This window comes from Canis aureus, chromosome 37 (assembly GCF_053574225.1).
Source record: "Canis aureus isolate CA01 chromosome 37, VMU_Caureus_v.1.0, whole genome shotgun sequence".
In the NCBI taxonomy this organism is placed as follows: domain Eukaryota; kingdom Metazoa; phylum Chordata; class Mammalia; order Carnivora; family Canidae; genus Canis; species Canis aureus.
Window position 1 is genome coordinate 2,585,235 of NC_135647.1, and position 24,475 is coordinate 2,609,709.

The window sequence follows — 24,475 nt, forward strand, 5'->3', positions numbered from 1 at the left end:
TTTTGTACTAAAGAGAGCTTCCCTTTAATCATGTTTCTCTCCCCGTCCTCTCTTTATCCCCAAGGCATATGTATGTGTACACACAGAGACATAAACCCAGAAAAGTTTTCAATAGGAAAAAATTTGCAGGTGCAGAAGCAATCAGTGATGTCAGAACACTGGCACCATCCATTCATTTATTGCTGAGAACCGATGAGTTTCACAGACTCGCTTGACCCAGAGATCTCTGTAGTGAGAAGCTCTTGAAACCTAAGGAAAGAGTAGAAACCAAAGTAAATGTAGTTAGGAACTTCTTTCTCAGCCATCCTCAACACATGCAGCAAAATTTACAGACTCGTTTCTGGTATCAGCCCTTCTCAGTTCCTCACAGAGAAACTCCCCAGGGTAAGAGGACCCAGGTTCCCAGGGAAGATACTCTCATTTTGCTTTCAGGCAGGGTTGCCTGCTTGGCAAATACAAATGCAAGATGCTTGGTTAAATCTGAGTTCCAGATAAATAATTTTTGTTTTACTATAGTATGTTTCATGCAATCTTTTGGAGCACATTTAGTCTAAAACAATTATTTGTTGCTTATTTGCCATTTAAATTTAACTGATCACCCAACATTTTATTCTTTTTAAAAGAGTATTTAATTTTTTTAAAGATTTTATTTATTTATTCATGAGAGACACACAGAGAGGCAGAGACATAGGTAGAGGGAAAAGCAGGCTACCTGTGGGGAGCACAATATGGGACTCAGTACCAGGACCCCAGGATCACGACCTGAGCCAAAGGCAGATGCTCAACCACTCAGACATTTAGGTGCCCAAAGAGTATTTATTTTAGAGAGTGAGTGAGTGGGGAGAGGGGCAGAAGGTGAAAGAGGGGTAGAAAATCACTGTGCTGAGTGCTGACCCTGAGATCATGACTTGAGCTGAAATCAAGAGTTGGACACTCCACTGACTGAGCCACCAGGCGCCCCAAGCATCCTGTATTTTATCTGGCAACTGTATATCCTCGGAGCCACCTGGAGGAAGTTGATTAAGTGCTCTTGAACACGTTAGCCCAGAAGGACAAGGATAGGTACTCCCAATGCTATTGATAGAACTTTCTGGAAGAGTAGAAGTGTTCTATATCTTTGCTGTCCAGTAAGGAGCCATCAGCAACTTGAAATGTACTTAGTGCAACTGAAGCCTGAGTTTTTGTTTTATTTAAATTGAAAATGTCACATGTGGCTAGTGGCTACTGTATTGGACAGAGCAGCTTTAGGACCAGTTACATACCAGTTACATATCTCCCTCCAAAATGAGCAACTGGAATTTAAGGCAGAGTGGTGGTTAACATGGTACACAACCCAGGAATAAACCAAGTCCCTGCAGCTTAGTGATTATTCCCTTTCTGTGCAGATACAAGTTTTGTTGTCAGCACATTCATTCTGGGTATTTACTGAAGATCTATTATATGGGGAGGAGGTGAAGTGCTGGGGTAGAGAGACACAGAGGATAGAATTCTTCAAAAACACCCGGGAAAAGAGAGTGTTAACTGGATAATCTCAGCATTAGAATGTAAAAGCCAGCGAGGTGCCCTTCTGCGCAGAGCAGACATTGTGAGTGGATGAAAAGCATTGATTTTGTCACACACACCAGCTGTATGACTCTTTTCTTTCCACGATTCAAAGCAAACATTTAGTTACCACAGACCAGTTAGCAGTAGCGTATTCAAGAGGATTCTTTTATGCATGATAACAGCCAGCAGAGAACAGGCCCTTAGAAGAATGGAGGGCTTCCAGAGGGTTATCATGAGACATTAAGTCTGGAGAGGTTAGTGCAAAGCTGGGAAGAGGTTAAGTGTGGAAAGCAAGTGGGCATGTTTCCCCGTTTCACTGCATGCCTGGAGACTGCAGAGGGCTAGCAGGCAAGGTGTGGACAGTGGTTAGTGGGCAGACAGCTTTCCATAGAAATTCAGATCACTGTGTGCTGAGCTCAGAGAAGGCCTCTCTGGGCTACAATATCCATCCCTTGTTCATTCGGCCGAGTTGAGTGGTCTCCTCGTGCCAGGCCCTCTGCTGTAGACAGAACAGGTCCCTAACTTGTGGAGCAGAGGATGTAATCAGAAAAGGCAAAGGGCGAGGGATCCAAGAAATAAATCATGGGCTATTTTTTAAAGAATCTAAACAGTGATAGTAGAATGTGATCTGAGGTGAGAATTGAACAGAGAGGTTACTTTTTTTATTTTACTTTTTATACTTTCAGTTACAAGCTTACTACATGCTCATTTTTACACTTTACACTCAAATGCTTATAAAAGTTAACAATCTCACCTCATATGACCTTAGATGGTGGGGCTTTTGTTTCTAGATGGCAGGTACCCTTTTTTTTTCCAAGTGTCTAATTTTTTTTTCCTGTTTGGTTTATTTCATTATTTATTTAGTACTAATTTGTTGTACAAAGGCCAAGTGTCTAATAATACATTTAAATACACATCACCAGGAGAATTTTTCTAAAGATTAAAGGCAGTGGCAATTCATCATCCTCAGCAGGCCTAAGTATTATTAGTTTCGGTATCCCTTTGTTGCTGTTATACACAAAACTGAACTACCAGAAAGGTTAACTTTTTTTTCCCTCAGATGCACTGGCCATTTGAATTTAATAATAGACACCAAATATCCTGTTTGGTCTTTTTTTCTATTATATTGTGTCTTAAATTTCCTTTTAGCCTATGCAGCTCATGTCCTTTCTTACATGGTTTTGTGTTTCCTGCCTTCCTTGATAGCAACATCTCCCCCTCAAAACACACACACACACACACACACACACACACACACTCATACAAAACTGAGGTTAAAGTGTTTCCTGAAATTTCATCTAATGTTTGCCTTTTGTATTCAGATCTGTAATCTGTCTGGGTAGGTCTATTTCAGACAGGCCTGAAGGCAGAGAAGGAGCTTGCTGGAAGACACATTGGAGCACAGGTATTTCAGAGAATAAGAGTGCCAATGAAAGTGTCTTGAAGCAGCAAAAAGCTTGACAGGAGGGAAGAGACTAGTGTGGCTGGAACAGTGAGATGGAGATGAAGTCCAGGACATGGGCAGAGGCCAGAGGTGGTCTTGGGTGGCTTCTCAGGTCATGATAAAGGAATGTGGAGAATAGATCAAGACATATGTTGGGGTGTAGGTGACATGACCTAAGATAGTCTACATTTGTGGAGATGAAGGGAAGGGGGTGAGGCTCACTTTTAAAATTTTGGCTCAATCAAATGGCTTTAAGGCTGTGTCACTTCCTGAGCTGGAAAGATAGGAGGAAATAACAGGCTTAGAGACCACAATGTCAACTTCTGTATCTTAGATGTATTCAGGCTGAGAAGAGAGTTCCAAGTGAAGGTGTTAAGTAGAAATGTGTATACACACATTTGCTGTTCGAAGGAGAGGTCGGAGCTGGAGATGTAAACTTGGAACTTTATGGCATCTAGCTAGCCTTTGAAATGCACTACTGATGAAATAATCAAGAATAGGAACTAGTGGGGCACCTGGGTGGTTCAGTTTGTTGAGCGCCTGCTTTCGGCTCTGGTCATGATCCCAGGGTCCTGAGATCAAGTCCTGAGATGGAATCCCGGGATGGAGCACCAAGTCAGGTTCCCAGCTGAGCAGGAAGTCTGCTTCTCCTCTTCTTCTGCCCCTCCCCTTGCTCCTTCTCTCTCTCTCTCTCTCTCTCTCTCTCTCTCTCTCCCTCTCGCCTTCCCTCAAGTGAATAGATAAAATCTTTAAAAAAAAAGGAACTAGTACCAAAATCCAAGGTTCTAAAATTTAGAGCACATCATTGTCTGACCCTTTGAGATCGGCCTTTAATACAAGAACAATTTGTTGTAGTGCCAAGTCAAGCCCAGTACTTCCAGCTCTGGCTATCTCCAAATGTTGGAGGGAATGGACATGCTCACCTGCCACCACCTGGTGTCCCTGACAATGAGGAATGTGTTCAAGGTTGAAGCTCCAACTGGCAGACAAACCACATATGGCAACGAGTCTGAAGCTTAGCACACTTGCTTCTTTCAGAAGGAACCTCAACTATAATGAAGTACATTACTCCTAAGCCCTAAGGGATGTTGGTTCTGTCGGCCCTGCCCAGACTACAGTTCAAGCAAACAACTGCAATATAATGTAGTCCAATGAAGTTCTGTTTTTTTTTTTTTAGGAGGTCTACACTAATTTCATGCCTGCAACTTCACTTTATTTTCAAGGTTGCATGCCATATTCTACATATGAGGCCTTATTTCCGATTTCAGTATATGCCTGGGGAATCCTCAGTGAAATTCCTAATAATCTCTAATTATACACACACATTATATTTAACAGGAATATTTGCATTGATAATTACAACTTAGGATCAAAAGACGACAAACCCTTAGATGGTAATGTCATTGACCTGGTAATGTCATTGACCTGAAAATACATATATAATTTTTTATAACTAATTATAAAATATATCATACTCCTAAAAAAGACAACCAACCAACCAATTCCAATGATCACAGAAAAATTGTTAGTGACTGTGCAGTGGACAGAGGAAAGGAAATCTGCCTAGATGATTTGGAAATGTAAAATGGGATTTTCTAATTGGTAATACTGTATCATACTGATCTGCTTTGTTGGGAATGTCCTATATCACCAGATAATGATTCTGTCTTAGCCTCACGTCTCAGTAAATCCCTAGATCAACTTTTTGTCCCTGGTGTCCAGGTGTCTTCAGTAATTGGGAGGCCTGGGTTTATCATTCTCAGGAATTTGTCCCAGTTGAGATGGTCCTCCCCAGGACCCTTGAGGCATGGCGGGTAGAGACCCGCCCAATAGCTGGAAACCAACTGAAACTACTGAGAGTTTATTGCTCACTGGGAATTTTCCAAAGACATAACTAGGGCTTTTGGATATAAACAGTGATGTTTCAAAGTAGAAGGGAAAGAAGCATGCTTGAGAAGGGGAGCTAGATCTCTGAGGTGTGTCCTTTGGAGAGCCTTTTGGCTGTAGCTCTTAGGTAAGAGCTGGTCAATTGGCACCTTCTGTGTTTCTTTGAAGCTCCCCAAATAAGGTACCAGTGCAAATTAGATTTTCAGAAGAGATTTTCTACTGGAAAGAGATGTTATTAGCAACCTGTTAGTCTGGTGTCTAATTACTGTCTCCTCTAGAACAAAGTGTTTCCTAATGGCCCAGCCATTGACTCAGCTCAAAATTTACACAATGCCTAATTTTCAAGTGTTTATGGTATGCCAGGGTCTATGTTGACTTAATAAGTTAAAAAGATGGGGTCTTTGACTTTAAGGAGGTCTTGTCAAAGATGAAACAAACAAAATTAACACAATGTATTATTCATCAATCAAATACAAAGTTTTGTTGCTGGAGCCCAGAAGGAAGAATTCAAAGTCAAATCTAACTCCTTCCTCATTCATCACAGAAAATTAGTTTATCAAGTCCTGTAGCTCTTTACCAAACCACCTCCAGATTTGTCCCCTTGATTCAAAAGTGTATTTGCTTTCCCCAGGATTACAGTGCTAACCCACCGCCAAGATTCACCTTCCTTTCTGTAGATTCCAGGGGGAACCCCGCTCCTCCTTCCCTTAAATTCTTCAGTTTAGTATGCAACCGGTAACATTCTGGTATGTGGACACAGTTAACGCATCATGTATTGAGTTTTTATTGGTTTCATTCTTTTGACAATAATCTCTTAGGGAGCAGTGTTCACAGGAGAGCCAGCGTTAAAGTGCTTGGCTTCCTGACCTTGGGACTTAGACAAATTTTTTATGCTCTGTTCTTGTTTCCTCTTCCTTAAAATCCAGGTAGGGATAGCACCGACTGCTGGAGGGTTGGGTTGCATGAATTTTCTGGAAGCATGAACTGTGCGGGACACAGTAATGCTTAGTAAGTGTTGGCCATTACTCCTGAGTGCCTGCTGAGCCTACTCATTTCATCATGAGGTGAGCGAAGGTGAGCAGGAAGGAAGGAATGTAAACCGGGGTGGTGGAGGCATCAAGCCCAAGGTCACGCACCTGGTCAGTGCTGGAGCGGGCTTCAAAAGCAATCTGGAAGGTTAATGAAGAGCATTGCTAGGCTTATACAAAGCGATCTGACCTAAGGAGCCATGTTCTCCAGCATACAAGAAATTCTGAGTGGAATAACCCAGTCGCCTGAGTGGACCCCTAGCCTAGAATGCTGTGAGGCCAGACATCCCCGGAGTGAAGATTTGCAGTCGGGCTACATATTAGAATCGTTAACAGCTAGCTCCTAGGGAAATTCTAAACTGTGGCCATTTCCTGCCACTTTTCCTGCCACTTTTCCTTCCCCAGACTCACAGACACTAGCCACTTTTTCCCCCTGGTGACAGCAAGGCCAAGGAAGGGGAGGCGGGGCTGTGGACAGGTGGCATGCGGGAGGGGGAGGAGGAGGAGGGCGGGGGAGGGTGGGGGCTGCCTCCAGACCACTTTACGAACTGCAATATTTAGAAAGTGGGAGGCGCGTCCGGGGGGGAGTTTAGGTTTAGATTATCTTCCAGGCTCAAACAGTGTTTGAAAAAGACATGGTTTTTGCTTGGGCTGTCCGAGTCTCTGCGCGCAGAGGGAGGTCTAAACTGCGGCCGACTCATTCTCCAAAGCATGAATCAAGTCATCCTGAAGAAACACTTAGTGAAATTCGACCCTACAGAATAAAACCGTAAGAACTTTTGCACAGCCCCCAGATTGCCACTTTTGGAGCTGGAGTAGCTAAAGTACCACATCCTTGGGCTGCCTTATAAATCTAGGCATTTGAGCTTCGAAATGTAATTCACTCCAGTTCGTTGACTGTTAGGCACTGATCTAGGCTAGGGGCTTTACGTGGTTTAGTTGGCACAAAAAATGCAATTATGACATCACCAACTTACGCCGATTTAGAGATGACACACCCGAGAAACTAGCCCCAAATACAATTACCTTGTGAACAGGGAGAAGCTGCAATTCGAATCTGGATCCACTCAGTGTTGTGACCCACCTTATATTAACGCCGAGAAGTCATTTTTCAGAGGACTTTCACTGCCTTAGGCTTCAGGGATTGTTTTACAACTTACAGAAGCAGAATCTCTTTTACAATTTAGTTAAGAAGGGTTGCTTGGGGCCGAAGACGAGGCGTCTAAGAGGGTTGGCGTAGGGACATTATCTTGCTACTCGGTTAGTTTGCAAGTTTGCAAGACAAAATTTAAGAGACCGCAGTTAGAGTTCTGCGGTTAAGCCACTCCGTCTGATAGGCGTGCATTAGGGAGGTCAAGTACATTCAATGATCAGGTGCTAATCAATTTGCCATTTCCCATTATTGATAGACCAGCATCTTGAACTTTTTCTCGAAATCGGAAAACCCTCTATATCCTACTTTGGGAAAAGGCAACTTACCTTTTCCCATTTCCTTCCCTTAAAGTGCGGCATTAGCTCTTCCTTTGAATTGGTGGGGGGCTCTGAAAAGAGCCTTTGGGTTTGAAAGCGTTTCCGAAAACTCCGAGGTTTACCAAATCACTTGCCCTTGGCCTTATGGTGGCTCTCGGTCTTCTTGGGCAGCAGCACGGCCTGGATGTTGGGCAGGACGCCGCCCTGCGCGATGGTCACGCGGCCCAGCAGCTTGTTGAGCTCCTCGTCGTTGCGGATGGCCAGCTGCAGGTGGCGCGGGATGATGCGCGTCTTCTTGTTGTCGCGGGCCGCGTTGCCCGCCAGCTCCAGGATCTCGGCCGTCAGGTACTCCAGCACGGCCGCCAGGTACACCGGCGCGCCCGCCCCGACCCGCTCCGCGTAGTTGCCCTTGCGGAGCAGGCGGTGGACGCGGCCAACGGGAAACTGCAGCCCAGCACGAGAGGAACGAGACTTCGCTTTGGCCCGAGCCTTGCCACCCTGCTTGCCACGTCCAGACATCGTAGACTAGAAGAGACGCCAACACAAGAAAGCTATTTACTTGCCAAAACAAACCTAGCGGTGAAGTAGGTAGAAATATGGCTGCTTTTATAGGCATTTCCTGGGGAGTAAGTCCGGGTGTCTGATTGGCTAATAACTAGACTCAGTCAAGTAACCAATAGAAAAGCTCTATTTCCATACCTTATTTGCATAGTTCAGCCCATGGATGACAGCCTCGCTGCTTGTCTTCCAATGAACTAAGACTCTTCTGCATCCTTCATTAGCATAAAAGCCCTATAAGTAGCAGAGATTCGCTTCCTACTTTCACTTCGCTTCGGACATTGCGGTTTAAATATGCCCGAGCCCGCCAAGTCCGCGCCGGCCCCGAAGAAGGGCTCCAAGAAGGCGGTGACCAAGGCGCAGAAGAAGGACGGCAAGAAGCGCAAGCGCAGCCGCAAGGAGAGCTACTCGGTGTACGTGTACAAGGTGCTGAAGCAGGTGCACCCCGACACGGGCATCTCGTCCAAGGCCATGGGCATCATGAACTCGTTCGTCAACGACATCTTCGAGCGCATCGCGGGCGAGGCGTCGCGCCTGGCGCATTACAACAAGCGCTCGACCATCACGTCCAGGGAGATCCAGACGGCCGTGCGCCTGCTGCTGCCCGGGGAGCTGGCCAAGCACGCCGTGTCCGAGGGCACCAAGGCCGTCACCAAGTACACCAGCTCCAAGTAAACGTGCCAAGTAAGCGTCTCCTTCCCAAACCCAAAGGCTCTTTTCAGAGCCACCCACCGGTCTTCTCAAGAGAGCTGTAACTTACACTTAAGAAGTTTTGCATGATGAGAGTTGGGGCAAAGTGTCCAGCTCTCATTAGAAAGTCCTTAACACTTGAGGACATTTGTAGCTTTTTCTCTTCCTGGTACGGGGCAGTACAGCGCTGAAGTTGATGTTAATAACTGCCAGAGGCCAAATGTTAGGTCCTGTTACTCTCTGCTCCTGGGGTTGATCTCCATTAGAACTCCTGTTAAGAGTTTGCTCAGTTTGTCGTAGTTTTGTTTAATCTGACCATACAAATTTACCATCTTTATAGGTGTCTGGTGGCTTATAGTCAGTCAGGATCGACCTCCTTTGGAAGGCTCCAGCTCAAAATTGCTGGGTAACTTGTCTCCCAGGGAGCTGAAATGGCGGAGGAACGAGGTGGGACGACAGGAAGGACGCCTTTGAACTGGGCACACTCAGAGTCTCCCAAAAGCGCTTTCACTTAACAGATCTCGCCGGCAGTCTGCAGGCTGGGAAATCCTACTTAAGCACTTGAGAACTTCGCTCCAGGTAAAGATTTTGAGGTGAACGAAGCCCTTTCCCAACGTTTGTATTATCCAAGTCTGGAACACATTTCAATACTTCTGAGTGAAATTTGCTTTTTCTATTAGAAACGGGAATATAAAGGGAATGTTTTGTTACAAAAGAACACAAACTAAATGTGTGGCTTAGATTAGCAGGTTACTTAACATAAGGACCTCATGATCTTAAACCAGCAATTATTCATTAATATTTGGGAAGAATCCTAAGGGCTTGCCCAGCACTAGACAGGCTTCCATTGGAACACAGCTCTGGTTGCCTAACTTGGAAGAGTTGAGAAATGGTATAGCCCTGGACTAGTTAAGGTGGACATGATAATGCAGGACAGACCGTTGGAGAGGTGTGTCACACTAGCTCCCCAGCCCAACTGTAAGGTTTCCAGAGTCCTTCAACAACTGAAATTGGATTTTTTTTTTTTCCCTGTGTGCCTAGCGAACCTGCTCAAGGACTGATGCTCCAGTTCAGGCTGACCCTGACCTAACTGCCAGCTAATCAGGTTATCCAAAAACTGCAGGTTCACTATTACCAGCCTGACTACAATGTTTTGTTTTTTGTTTGTTTCCTTCTCTTTAAAAATTCTGGTTTGCCATTTGTTGGATGAGATAATTCTATAGCTTGTTCTCCCTTTTATACAAGCAATGGGCAGGCTAATCATTAACTACATGACCATTTATTTCTGAAGAATCACTAAGACGTTTACTGAAGTCCTGCCATAGGACTCAATAGAAATGTGTGACCTGGTGAAGTGCCTTGCACAGTCCTGGGCAGTTTGAATTTTATGCTTATCTGCCTTTGGCTCTTGCATGCTGAAATGTATTCTTGCCCAAATTTGTTTCTTATTTTGGCTCTTATTCTGATGGCACTCTGCCAATTGGTTACACATTAGCGCTTTTATGTCAGATCATTAAGCGATTTAGTTGGTGGCAGAGGATAGGCAATCTGAATTCTTGTGTTAATCTTTTTTAGGTTGATTGTCTTTGGGGATTCTGATATTCTTTAGCATTTGAGAACACATGAGCAGGAAGTCGGTGTTTTTCCTTCTGGCCTTTAATGTGATCCACTGAGTTTGGTGTTTTGTGTTTGTATACTGTGTGTAGATTCCGGAAACTGAAGATACCTGTCTCTTTCCTCCTTTCAAAACGATCTTTTCCATGTTTACTCATTATGTATCCAAATAGTTGTCAATATCTGGAAAAACAGTTTCTGCATCAAAAAAAAAGCAAATATAAAATGGCAATCTGTAATAACTTTTGACTTTCATAAAGTGGCTAGGCCTTACAGGAGACTGATGACAGGAAAGAAAAGTTAAACAAATCTCCAGCATGCAGGGGCCTGTCTTTTGCTCTGCGGAAGCCTCTAAAGTTTATGATTCAGTAATTCCAAATTATTATCCCTTCAGGCTCTTTAAGTAAGGTTAGAGAGAAGAGAGAAGAAACATGGTATTATAAATCAGATTACTGAGTCAGACAAAAAGAGGCGGCTTCCAATACTCTTATAAAATAAACACTTAATGGTTTCTAAATCTTAATGTGTTTATTGTGAGAGCTATGGCACTGGAAAGTAGAATTTCCTACAAAACTTAGAAAGATATCAGCAGTTTACTCATATTCTCCGTGTTGGCTGAGAGATCTCTGCTCTTAATTACATCTGTTTCTCAATGATACCTTTGTGTTTTTTAAAATCTGATTAACACACTTAAATCTATGGCTCTGTTTTTCCTAACTTTAAGTTTTATTCTGGTTTCGCCATTAGCTCCTCTAACTTCCACAAAGATTGAGAATATTTTTGTTTTATGAATACAAGTCAGTTTGAGCAAGTCGTCTATCTCAGCAGGAAATTAGTAAATTGTAATGCAAACTCGTTTTAAATGGCTTTACATAAACACTAAAAACATGATTTAAAGAGAAATTAGGAGCTAGAGGGTATTATGCTAACTAATCGAGATAAGTCAGAGAAAGACAAATACCATATAATGTCACTCTTATGTGCGATTTAAGAAACAAAACATAGGATCATAAGGTGAAAAAAAGAGAGGAAAACCTCTTAACTAGAGAACAAACTGATGGCCACCAGAAGGGAGGTGGAGGATGGGGGAAATAGGTGATGGGGATGAAGGAGGGCACTTGTCATGATGACCACAGGCTGTTGTATTGAACTGCTGAATCACCATATTGTGTCCCTGAAACTAATATTACACTGTATGTTAATTAACTGGAATTCAATAAAAACTTTAAAAAAAGAGAAATTCAAATCAAAATAAAAATTCTCCTGATGCTTTACATGTGCTACCTCTTTAAATTGTAGCTTAGAGAAAACAGGAAAGTTTAACTGAGTTTAATTAGTGGTTTTAGTTGACAGGTTATAGTAATAAGACACAAAACAGAACTTCTCTATTTTGGAACAACTTAAATTTTTTAGTTCATCGTGGATAATTTCATAGGGAAAAATCACATTTTAAATTAAGATTACTAATTTTGCTTTAAAAATGGTCTTATGCCTTTTTCTTTGTTATTGTCATGAAGTAAGAATAATGTTAGTACGATATTCTGGTTCACACCAGTCTGGGGTTTATTTTCTTAAAAAAAAAAAAAAAAAAACTCACTAACTCGAATTTACTAAATTCCTTTCACTAGGTTTACTAGTTAGAATGCTTAAAAATAATTTTATTTAAAATTATACTTCTGTATATTATGCATTGAGTTAAATTAAATCACAATAATGTCATTTTTAAAACAGCTAACATTTATAAAGTTGCATGCAAATCATAAAAACTCAATGTGTCATCTTTAATGCTGAATTCATAATCCATAGATAACTCTAAGAATTGAGTGCCCAATCTTTGGATACCTGGACAATTTCTAAATTAGAGGATACAAAATATACATCCCTAAAAACAATTTGATCTATGCAAGTCTCATATTTTTACACAGTTTAGAATGTTCCTGCTGTTATGTTTTAACTTTATTCTCTATAACCAGTAACTCAATCTACATAATAGGTCAGAGATGAGAACGTCCCTTTGCTCAAGGCTCAAGAGTTGACATATTTACTTATAGTAGATATGCCTGGGGGTTGTTCATTTGCTTTCCCTTGTATGAAAACAAAGGGGTTTTCTTCAGATGTCTCAGTCAATATAGGGGCAGGAGTCAGGGAAGAAGAATAACTCAGAAGAGGAAGAGGAGCAACTAAAGAAAATCTGAGTGGTTAAAATTAACATGACACTTAAGAAAATACCTCACATACAATGCGAGAAACAGCCTTTCAAGGTTTCATTACCATCAGTACTATAACAACAATTGTCTAGTCTGATTTCTAAAATTAAAATCAAATATAACCAGCCCTTCATTAAGAATTGGCTATCACAAATCTCCCATACTGTTTTGTGTAGCCCCACCATTTTCAGACTTTCTAATCATGTAACAAAAAATAACTCCAGTGATAAACCAGTTCCAGATTTTACAAATCTGTTGATTAGCCCAAAGACTGGACAAATGATTGAATCTTGCCTTATCTATAATTAATAGAAACTGCAAAAGTATAAAGTTGGATCAATGCTTCAAACCAAACCTCAAGAACCATGTTAACAAATCACTTTCATGTTATTGTTAAAATATAGGGATTTTTTTTCCCCACCTGGTATTGCCTTTACTACTTGTAAATGATAAAATTGAGAATAAAATAGTTTCAAAAATCTGTATAAAAATATTCTTATTGGATAGATCACATCAGTCCACTCATCAGGTAATACAAGAGAATTTAAAGTAAAATGTGCTCAAAATAACTTTAACTTAGCATGCCAGTATTTTTGTCTAATCATGATAATGTGTCCATGCCTAAATATTCTCATAAACCCTTATCATTTGAAATTGTACCAAAAGATCCATGTGACTTGATTTTTCTTCTCTTTTGACATGTTTTGCTTGGGGCATTCTGATATTGTCAGATATTACCAATGACTAATGTTAACTACACTCTCATAATTGAACAAATGGAAGAAGATGTCCCCAGATACACTTCTATATAATATATCATTAAAGACTATATTAAAGGAGACTTCAAGAAGTGTCAACTTTAGGATGTGAGGGTGATTTGACTGCGACATCTATCACCCCATTGATCACCAGGGTTAATTTGGCTGATGTGGCTGGGCAGGGAGGTGTTCTCTTCCTCCCTCACTACTCCATGTGTGTCAATCCTGGATCTGCACATTCAGTGAAGGAGGACAACTCTGATGGAGGAGGACTGCTCTTTTGTCAAGGGTACAGGTGTAGCTGTGCTTCCCTGCTAGAACTTCTAAACAAGCTCTCAAGGTCCAAGCTTCCAAGATTCCAGACACCTCCAAATGAGGCTCTGCATGTGGCAGTTTGCCTTTCTAAAAAGTTAGATAAAATAAAATATTAAAAAAGTCAACTTTATAGCAGTGGTGGAAAGGGCCATTATCAGTACTTTTAACTAAAAATATTGCTTTAATGCTCTAGGACAGATGGATATTTAATTCCCACTGCAAACACTTTGGAATCTCACCACTTGGATATACATTCCCATTGAAAACACAATCCTAAAAAAAAAAAAAAAAAAAAAGAAAGAAAGAAAACACAATCCTGAGACTCATTAAAACCTCTCCAGAAGTCTGGAAGTAGGAAGCTCTTTCCTAAGTTCTACAGGTCAAGATGAGATCTAGAGTAGACCACATCTTCCTTCTTTGTCCTCTTGTGTTATTGTTTTGTCTTTTTCTCCATTATCAGTCTTTCTAAGGATTAGATTTTGAATTTGGTCTTCCCCAGTATTAAATAAAGTAAATTCCTCAGAGCCTAGACCTCTACACCTTGACTAGAATTTCCTAAACAACAATAGATGCTACATGATTTATTTCTGACTATGGCTCAAGTTACAATTGAAACAATAATTAGGAAAAATGATATTTGTTTAAGTGAAGTAGATCAAAATGACCTTCGAGAACTATTCTTCTAAATAAGACACACCAGGGGTGCCTCTTCACTCAGTCAATTAAGCATCTGTCCTGGGATCAAGTCCCACAGCTGGCTCCCTACTCAGTGGGGTGTCTGCTTTTCCCTCTGTCTGCTGCTCCCTCTGCTTGTGCCCTCTCTCTGTCAAATAAATAAATAAATAAATAAATAAATAAATAAATAAATAAATAAAATCTTTAAAAATAAATAAATAAGACGAGTAAATTAAATACTTGGAGACTATATGGATTTCAAATACTTCTTAATATATTTGTGATTGTCCTCATAACTTTTTTGACCAAAGTGGGGAGTTGAGCAATTCCAATGTGAGAAATAGTGCAGATATGGCCTACCCACAGTGGAAATGCTAAGGGTTGGATGAATATATTTTGCAAAGGCAATCTGTCACATGCTCCATAGACAACCTTGAGAGTTTTAAAGAATCACTAACTATTTTCTTTGAGAATCCTCTTTAGGTTAGAATAGATTGTCTATACTAAAAATGATGCAGAAATATGATATTCTATTCTTATTCTGCAGGCTTTTTCTCCCCTCTGTTATAAATCACTTTTTTTTAAACTTTATTGGATGAAATCAATCTATTGTTTGATATCCTTGTACGCAAGAAAACAGTGTGCTAATAATTAACTAAATGTTTTTGAGTTACTGTTTGAAAAACCTCACTCTGAACCAGTAGAGTGGTAATAATTACTTACTAAGGAAAATGGGGTGAGGATTAAATGAAACAGCAGATATAAAATACTTGTCCCAGAAATGGTATCATGACACTAAAATGGCTCCATGATGAAAAAAGTGTCGTCTCTAGAGGATGGACCTTCTAAATTTGACCCCCACCTCACTACTTATTAGCTGTGAGACTGAGGCAAGTCCATGTTTCATGTCTGTGTTCTCATTTGTGTTCTTGAGGATGATGGTAATAGCACCCACCTTCTAGACGTTTGTAAATATTAAAGATCTTGAATGCATAGAAGGCATTTTGGAGAGTGACTGGCACAATGTAGACACTCAGTGTCTGCTATTTAACAAGTTTAATTTATAACCACATTTCTACCTATAGCCCCTAAGGCAGCTGGTGACCGAAGACCCTGGTCAAAGCCAGTTTTTCATAAATCATGGGAATTTCACAAGATATTTGATATAAAAGGATTGTCAACTGGGGCGCCTGGATGGCTCAGTTGGTTAAGGGGTTGGTTTTAACTTGGGTCATGATCTCATGAGTCGTGGGATCCAGCCCTACCTCATGCTCCACAGGGAGTCTGCTTGAGGTCCTCTCTCTCTCTGTCTCTCTCTCTGCCCCAACCCCCATTTGTGTGTGTGTATGTGTTTCTCTAAAATAAATAAATAAACAAACAAATAAATAAATCTTAAAAAAAAAAAAAGAAAGAAAAAAAGAATGTTAACTGATTCCACTGTGTTTACCTTGGTCCAACAGGTTGAAAGAAAATGATTTTTTTCCCCATGCATACTTAATTACCTCTCTAGGCATATTCCTAAAGACATAAAGTCTTCCAGATTTGGAAGGGTGCATGGACTCAGCGATTTGCTAGCTCTCCCAGCAGTCCTCAATTAAAAGGCATTAAATATTAGCTTTTCCAAATTTTCACCCTGTGCCATCCTGGATGACTAAGCATAAAAATAAACTGGGCCGAATACACATCTGCTGGTGACATTTCTAGGCCAAGACATTGCAGGCTCTGATGAAATTTTCTGGCCTCTGACAATAAACTTGACGTATTTTCAGGTGTTCTGGATTCATTACAATTTAGGAAAGAGAGTAAATCTGGGAAAGGAGATACTTTCTTGCTCTCTTACCCTCAGTTCTGAGAGGGGAAAAGTAAGACTTTGGTTGGCTAAGTTGAAGACTTATGTGGCTTTATCATCCCATGAGCAATGTGTATGGTACTTACTACAAGGCCTGTTTCATCATCTTCATATGGGTTTTCATGGTATTAGATCTCCCAGCTGTAGGCTTTGGCCAGAAGAAGGAATAATCTGATGGGGCTTATCTCCTTCATATGCCTAGACAATGACGTGTTGGGGTAAAACCTTGATCTCAACACTTACAGGCCTCAAGTTGTTTCCAGACTATATCAAGTTATCCAAGTAAATGAATTGGATTCAAAAGCAACAAGGATAAAACTTTGTTCTTGTTTCTCTTTTCTCCCCCCTCCCCTCTTTTTCGCCTTTATTTTTCTTTTCACTTTTTGCCCCTCTACCATTTATTACTGGTGCAAACTCAGGTGAGGGACAGCTTATAAAAATATAAAAATTGGGGCACCTGGGAGCTCAGTTGGTTAAGCGTCTGACTCTTGATCTCAGCTCAGCTGTTGATCTTTGGGTTGTGAGTGCAAGCCCCATGCTGGGCTCCACACTGGGTGTGGAGCATACTTTAAATTTTTTTTTTAATTTATAAGGATTAAAGATTAAAATGTGCCCCTTTTACTGTTGGACTTGCTTAAATAGTTGGGGTGATAGATATTGAGTGCTAGGTTTAAACACACATACACACATCTGGGCTTCCATGAACTGAACTCAGTTCACGTGCTGGTCTGGAATGGGCCTGAAGGACCTGGCTCTCTTGCCTTCAGGATCCTCCCAACGCCAAGAAACACAATTTGAACAGGGGCTTTCCCTGCCCAGTGTCTGGGACCTCCTTCTCCCTCTCTCTTTTTGTATTCCAGATTGCAGCAGATTTGCACACACCCTGCTTTCCTGGTTCCCCGCCTCCCACTTGTACTGGACCTCCATCTTTTTATTTTTTTCTCCCCTTCCTGCCTAGCAAACTCCACCTTATCATCATCTTGCATATATCTTCTAGCTCACCAATGCCCCTGGGGAGGTTTCTCTGACGTCCCCTCTCAAGGGTTCAGTGTGATCATTGCTCAGTTTGCAATTATTTGTTACTACTTAACTAGTTGTCAGGTCCAATAGGCTCTGAGTTTTGATTTGGTCACCACAGCATCCCAGGATCTGTAACCGGGCTCAGCACAGGGTCAGTAGACATATATGACTGAATGAATGAATTCATTGAATAAACTTTTTGAATGCCAACTGTGTACCAAGTTCACATGTGTATATCATGAATAAAATCACAAAATCCCTTCGCCCTGGGAGGTGGGACTCTGGGATGATAAAACTGAAAGACATAATGACTCCAGGCAGGAGGCCCCAGTGTATGTGGGGCTTGAAGGCACCTGCATGTAGGGTGGAAGCTGTTATGCCCAGTGTTTGTTGGGGGATAATATTTGCTCATCATTGACTAGGAGACCAGATCTAGGATCAAGGTGCTACTACTACAAATGGCAATGTTGAGTATGCTTCATTAGACGACCCTCAGGTCAAAACAAGGTATGTGATACTTTCTGTTGTAAGAAACAGATTCCTAGTGCTCAGTGGTGAACTGTGGTAACAGTTGTCAACCATTTACATGATATCATATAATATCCTGTCACAAAGGTGATGGGGCTTGGCTCCATGGCTCTCAGAGACGGTTTCCTTCCAGCTTGTGTCTCAGATATTCTCGGGTCTTAGGGGTCCTTGCTGGAGCCTTGACATCCAGCCAGCAGACAGAACGAGGGCTTTGGGGGCCGGGCCTGGAAGTGTCCACATTAGTTTGCCCAGAACTCAGTGACAGCAGCACAGACTTGCCAGAGAAACAGGGGACTGACTGTAGATGAGCTATGTGGACCGGCAGAAAAGTAGCTGATTGATGCGGAGCAAGCAAGCTCAGGAATCATAAGGTCCAGTTCCCTTTTGGTACCCTCTCCTCCCCTTCCCTATTCCTCTCACCCTTCTGTCCCTTTGGGGGGCCCACAGTGGCTTTTCATCAGCCAGTGCCAAGGGCCAGCACAGAGAGAATGAGGACAGAGTTGGGAGGACATAAGTAGGGAAATTCTTCCTTTTCTCCCCCCGCCCCCCTGCCCTGAAGGACCATCCATCCTCTGCCTCTTCCTCCATTCTCAGTGACTGTCTCCTTGGAAAGTCACTGCTATCGGGGAGCTGACATCTTGGCTGCATAAGACAAACAACAAACAATTGTTATGATACGTCATTATACAGCATGTGAGAAAGGAGTAAACAGGATGGGGAGGGACGGGAGAGAGCAGGGAAAAGTGGCTCAGGCATGGCAGTAAATGCAATTTTTATATTTTCACTAACAAACACGCTTACTCTAACCATAGATGCGGGCCCTGGGGTAGCACTTAGTGTGTCCCAGGCACCATTCCAAATGTTTACTCTATGAGCTCAATGAATTCCCCAAAAATAACACGTTAGCCAGAAAGCATATAGGGATGAAGCCCTTGCAAGAAGAACCAGTAATGGAGGGAGGAGGTGAAATCGAAGCCCTGTTCTTCTACCTTTGGAGTGCTCTGAGTGCCTATCCCTCCTTTTCTGGTACTCAGGTCAGTGTCTTCATTTTAGTGTGAGCTTGTGAGGTTGTGTGTGAGTGTGAGGACACGGAGGGCTGTGGTTCCCTCTAGCACAGGCTTTAAATCTGGGGCCTTTTCAACAGTGTTTAAGACAACATGTGGCACTCAGCATTGTTGAGATCACTGTACTTGAAGCCACAATAATTCTGCTATGTACTATGGGAACATCAGGAGTCACATCTGGAGTCTGCAGAGTTAGTTGGTCAGTGGTTTGTGGGGGGAGACTGCCCCTTACTAGCTAAGGAGAAGCCTGCCTTCCCCTTGCCCACCCCACCACTGCCACCAGCTTCTGCTTCTTAAACTCTACTGAAATGTGACTCCCATCGCACTTTTATAAGTGCATACAAAACAGGCAGCAAAAAATCTTTGTCTTTGTAAATGAAATGATCACCTTGGTGTTAACTTTGTCAAGCATGGGTTATAATTAGGAGTCCTTAGATTTGCCAGGCATGCAAACACTTGCCACAGAAACCCCTATCTCCCGGCCCAAGTAACGTATCAGTCCACAAGTATAAAATGGGATTCTCTACTGAGCAAACCCTGCATACATTTTCTTGCATGGGATTTGGCCACCTGTAGAGGATAAATCAGGTTTGCCTTTGTTTGCTTGTCAAGAGGAGGAGGAAAAGTGCATTTTATAACATCCAAGAAACAGACTAAGCAGTTATTTGGGTACATTTCCATCAGATATGTTTCATTTAACTTATTTAACAGCTATTGGGGATGACCTCATCTGTTAGCAGCCCAGAGGGATGAGCAGCTGAGAGAAGGGTGGCTTCTGGGAACAGTTTCAATGGCTCCGTGTGGGAATAACAAGCTTGAACTGTAACCTGTGGTCCTATAAGGACCTTCCTCATCCCTCACAGGCAGTTCAAGCTGAGTGCTCACCCTCAAGCACCCCACCTTAGACAATCTCCACCACCTGGCCTTTGTCACCGTGTCTTCTTTGTGAAAAGCCCTAACCTGACAAATTTCTATTCTCCATGCAAGACTTAGCTCAGGGGCGCCGGCGTGGCTCAGTTCGTTAAGCATCTGCCTTTTGCTCAGGTCATGATCCCAGGGTTCTGGGATTGAGGCCCCAGGAGGGTTCCCTGCTCAGCAGGGACTCTGCTTGTCCCTCCTTTTGCCCCTCCCTCTGCTTTGTGTGGACTCTTTCTTTTTCCCTCTCTCTCTCTCAAATAAATAAATAAATAAAATCTTAAAAAAAATAAAAAGACTTAGCTCAAATGTAACTTAAAGGACACTAGCTAGACCATATTCATCCTTTACTTAAGAGTATACATAAGACTCCAGCACCAAATGGTATGAGTTTACTACTGAGAGTCACCATCCAACAGCTGTATCACCTGAGAAATGCAACCTTAATTTTCTCATCTACACAGCAGAGAGAATGACCTACTAGGTACCTCCTAAGGTTGCTGCAAGATTAAATGCATTGGTATCTATAAAGTGCTTAGGACACTGCCTAGCATAGAACAAACTCCCTGTGAAATTAGCCATCCTCATTATTGCTGTTGTTCTCAGAGTCAAGTACGATATTAGGTAACTGATGAATTATAGAATTCAATTGATCATTCAGTCTTTCTCTTTTCATAGGAGGAGCAGACAGATTTTAGACATCTTTACCAACCACTGCTCATTGCTAAACATCATTGCATCTCACCCATACAACAACAAGTGATGCTATAAGAAGATAAATGGAAATATTTTTAACAATCATGGAAGGATCAGTAAGAACCTGGCTAAAATATTTTTTTCCAAGTATAAAAATGTTGAATGTTTATTGTAGAATTTTGTAAAAAGAGAAATATATAAAGAAAATTAAAATAACTTAGTATCTCCTTTTAATATATAAATGACAAATACGTATAGGTGAATGTGAATACATATGATACACCTATAGTGCATAAAGTATATTCAGTATCATTCCGTATATGCACATATATGATTTTCTAGGTAATTTACTTAGAAACACAATTTTTAATGGATATATCATTAATTACATAAACAGTCCTCTGTTATTAGCTATTTAGATTGAGTTTCAGTTTTTAAAAATTTTTTTTCAAAGTTTTTTTTAAGATTTTATTTATTTATTCATGAGAGACACACAGAGAGAGGCAGAAACACAGACAGAGGGAGAAGCAGGCTCCCAGCAGGGAGCCCAATGCAGGACTTGATCCCCAGACCTGGGATCACACCCCGAGCCATAGGCAGATGCTCAACTGCTAAGCCACTCTGGTGTCCCAGTTTTTCAAAGTTTTTTAAAGTAATCTCTACACCCAGTGTGGGGCTTGAACTCATGATCCTGAGATCAAGAGTTACATACCCCTCTGATCAAGCCAACCAGACACCCTCTGAGTTTCATTTTTATGCATTATAGATCAAACAGATCACATATCTTTTTAAAAATATGTGATTATCTCTTTAAGATAGACTTTTAGAAATAGAAACACTAAATCACAAGGTCACAACATTTTTTAAGACTCTTAATATAAACATTACCAAATTGCCATCCAGAAGGACCATGCCAATTTATAAACTCAACATATTATGAAAATCTCTATTTTACAGCACATGTATTTACACTGATAATTTTTTTTTAAGCATCAATAGCTTGACAGGGTAAAAAAAAATTTTTTTTTAAGTGTCATTTCCTTCATTATTAGTGAGGGTACTTCCCCCCATGTTTTCATTAGCCATGATCCCATAAGAAATGAACTGCTGCTCATGATCACAATCATTCCATGGAAAGACACCATATGTAGAGTAAGCAGGCTCTGAAGTTAAGACCAAAAATTGGTATTTAGCAGGTGCCTCCTCTGTTCAGGACTATACTGGAATAATAAACTACATTTGGTTGTGTGTGTAACTGAACCTACTTTTATCTGCATTGTCTCTTACAAGCCTCCTAATGACTCCATGAGAAAGGTGTCTAGTGTTGATTGAAATATGTACCCCCAGAATTCATATGTTGAAGCCCTAATTCCAATGTGATTCTATCTGGGGATAGGCTTTAGCAAGTATTTGAGTTTAAGAAGTTATAAAAGTGAGGTCCTAGTCAAATAAGATTGATGGCCTTAAGAGGAAGAGGGGAAGATGGTTCCGGCATGCATGTAGCAGAGAAAACCCATTTGAGTACAGAGCGAGAAGGCAGCCATATAGGCTAGGCTAAGAGCTCTCACTAGAATTTGACCATTCTAGCACCCTGATTCCAGATTTCAAGTCTCCAGAGTTATGAGAAAATAAGTGTCTACTGTTTAAGCCACCCAATCTATAATATTTTATTCTAGTAGCCTCAACAGACTAAGACAGTGGCATTTGCTGTGACTCACAGACAAGGAAAGGAAAGGAAGAAAACTCAGAGAAATAAAATTATATTTGGCTACGATCACAAGAGTCAGAAACAGGCAAGGTTGGAAGCTTACCCAGTTCTTATTCCAAGGCCAGGGCTCCAGCATGCAGACAACAGCGTCTGAGGGCCAAGAGCCACATGTTTCCAGAGCCAGCAGTAAACTAAGACTCATCATCAGAAGATGGATGTTTAATCTTAAATAAATATGCTATGGCTGCTCATGTTTGAAAAGCATTGAACTTCATGCAAAACTCAAATGCAAATTATGTGCAAAACCACTTTTGCCTACCCAGTGGAAAATGATACAAAGCCTAAAGATATTCTTACAGCATTGGGGTTTGTATGTGTGGTAGATAGGCTCTCAAACTGGTCCTAGAGTAGTGCATCAGACAGGCAAATAAACTGGAAAGATATATAGGAAATGTTTTTTTTTTACTCTATATATTTTTAAAGATTTTATTTATTTAGTCATGTGAGACACACAGAGAGAGGTAGAGATATAGGCAGAGGGAGAAGCAAGCTCCCTGCGGGGAGCTTAATGTGGGACTCAATCTCAGTACCCCTAGATCATGACCTGAGCCAAAGGCAGATGCTCACTGAGCCACCAAGGTGTTCCTTTTTACTATATTTTTAAAAGATGTATTTATTTATTTGGGAGAGAGGGAGGGTGGGTGGAGGGCAGAGGAAGGCAGAGAATCTCAAGCAGATTTCGCATTGAGCATGGAGCCTCACCCTGGGCTTGATCTCATGACCCTAAGATACCAACCTGAGCTGAAACCAAGAGTTGGGAGCTTAACTGCCTAAGGCACCCCTAAAATGTATATTCTTTTAAAAATAGAAGAAACATAAGAGATAAAGATGGAAATTGAATTGACTATATGTCCATCCATCCACCCAATAGGTCTGCATAGATGAGCCCCTCCCACATACTAGGCATTGTTCTAGAAGTATTCAGTAATATGCATGGTAGACCAAAATCCCAGTCCCATGAAATTTGCCTGCTCATGGAAAGGTACCATCCACTGAATCAATTTTGAATGTATTGGGCTACCTTTCACAGAAATCCATGTAATAGTGCGTTAACCAGAAAGAGATTTGTTTTTCCCAATTAGCAGGAGAGCTCAGCTGGTTTGTCAAGCTCCGTGGGGAACTGCCAATTCTACCCAAGCATTCAGGTTTCTTCTAGTATCCTTGCTCTCAATCATGCAGTTTTCATCCTCTGTGTAGTTTTCAACTTCATGGTTCTCTTTAACTCCTTGGGAGGGCAAATCTACACCCCAGGTTGGAAGAAGGGGTAAAAGATCAAGGGGAAATAGGCATGTGCCATCTGAGTCTACCAGATCATTATTGGGAAATTAAAAAAAAAGACTTCCTGCTTTTTTTCTGGTGATTCCATATTCTGTATTAAAGTGCAACAAAAAATTCACTCCAAGTGATAATGCTTGTGTCTCCCTACTTTCAAAGACTGGCTTGTTAGCATCCATGTAGCTTGGGAAAATCATTTCAGTCACCTAGCGATGACCTGTTCACAGAAAGGTTTTAGATATAAGTTTATGGTGTTTGCATTATACATATGGGTCACAAATTAAGAAACAGCATGAAATGAGTACCTGTCTTTGTTTACACATAAATAGCTAATAAGAGAGGCCCGAATGTCAGGAAGAACAAAAATAAGATGACCTGAATGGCTCCTCCAGGGGTTTTCCAGTTATGCAAATAGCTTTTCTTGGAGGTCTGGCTCTTCCTGTGCTTTCTAATTAGATGGCAGTGGGTTAGTTCCTCTGTCTTCTGAGAAGTTTCCAGAGCTCCTTCTGAAGGTGTGCTGTTTCATAAGGAGAAGTGGAAACAGACTGAACCTGGTCCTGAACCAGGACCAGTCACAGTCAGGTCCCTGTGACTCAACAGAGGACATTTTCCCTGCCCCCTCTCAAAGGGAGGGATTTCTTCGTCTTGAAACCTTGGGCAGATTATTGTTTTGGGCACTGATTTTGGCACCAAATAATTGTTGTCGTTGTGTATATTTAACTCTTATCTCCCAAATAAGGAAAATGGTAATTTCTTTAGTTTACAGACCAAGTAATATTTATTTCTTTATTTAAAAAATGTCAATTTTGTGGAACAGCATCATCTCTGCATTTGATATTTAATACCTGATGATTGTAGAGACAACTTTTACAAACCATGGAATTGTACACATGCCCTTTTTACAAAACAAACAAAATGATTACTCAATACCTGAACAAATAATCAAAATAGAATGATTCAAAAATGAAGAGATCATTTGAAAAAGAGATAAGGTTTAGTGTGAAATAATGTTTATTAAACATAAATGAAAACCAAATACAAAGTTCAAAAATAGCTATTGCAAAAAGAGGAAACATATGAAAAAGGGATAAGTTTTAAAAGGTAGGCCTAAATCTTAGATACCAGGAAAATCCAAGAAGCCTGTAGGGTAGACAAGGTTGGTAGGTGAA

General features: G+C 41.2%; 3 protein-coding genes across 5 annotated transcripts in view; 2 read left to right on the forward strand and 1 right to left on the reverse strand.

The window, feature by feature from the left end:
* Window positions 1–8,386, reverse strand: LOC144306398 (histone H2A type 1-C). The gene is made up of 2 exons (XM_077885830.1): window positions 7,384–8,386; window positions 1–249 (listed from the first exon to the last, which is right to left on the reverse strand). Exon 1 carries the CDS (start codon window positions 7,891–7,893, stop codon window positions 7,501–7,503), a length of 393 nt encoding a protein of 130 aa, XP_077741956.1. The 5' UTR covers window positions 7,894–8,386; the 3' UTR covers window positions 1–249; window positions 7,384–7,500.
* On the forward strand, window positions 8,181–23,440 carry LOC144306399 (histone H2B type 1-C/E/F/G/I). 3 transcript variants are annotated; one of them, XR_013373484.1, is made up of 3 exons: window positions 8,181–8,616; window positions 8,963–9,201; window positions 20,246–23,440. XR_013373484.1 is itself a non-coding variant. In XM_077885831.1 (2 exons), exon 1 carries the CDS (start codon window positions 8,227–8,229, stop codon window positions 8,605–8,607), a length of 381 nt encoding a protein of 126 aa, XP_077741957.1. In that variant the 5' UTR covers window positions 8,181–8,226; the 3' UTR covers window positions 8,608–8,616; window positions 8,963–11,510. The 3 variants fall into 3 exon arrangements, 1 of the variants encoding a protein (XP_077741957.1); XR_013373483.1 differs by lacking the exon at window positions 20,246–23,440 and adding an exon at window positions 9,664–11,510; XM_077885831.1 differs by lacking the exon at window positions 20,246–23,440 and having other exon boundaries at window positions 8,963–11,510.
* The window catches only part of H1-6 (H1.6 linker histone, cluster member), a 21,927-nt gene continuing 6,516 nt past the window's right edge, over window positions 9,065–24,475 (forward strand). Inside the window, exon 1 of the mRNA XM_077885829.1 lies at window positions 9,065–9,201. The gene's annotated coding sequence lies outside the window, so the exon portion shown is untranslated. The remainder of the gene's footprint in view (window positions 9,202–24,475) is intronic.

Bases quoted from the DNA above. Each gene is read 5' to 3' on its own strand.
- LOC144306398 (XM_077885830.1), bottom strand. From the start codon at position 7,893: ATGTCTGGACGTGGCAAGCAGGGTGGCAAGGCTCGGGCCAAAGCGAAG.
- LOC144306399 (XM_077885831.1), top strand. From the start codon at position 8,227: ATGCCCGAGCCCGCCAAGTCCGCGCCGGCCCCGAAGAAGGGCTCCAAG.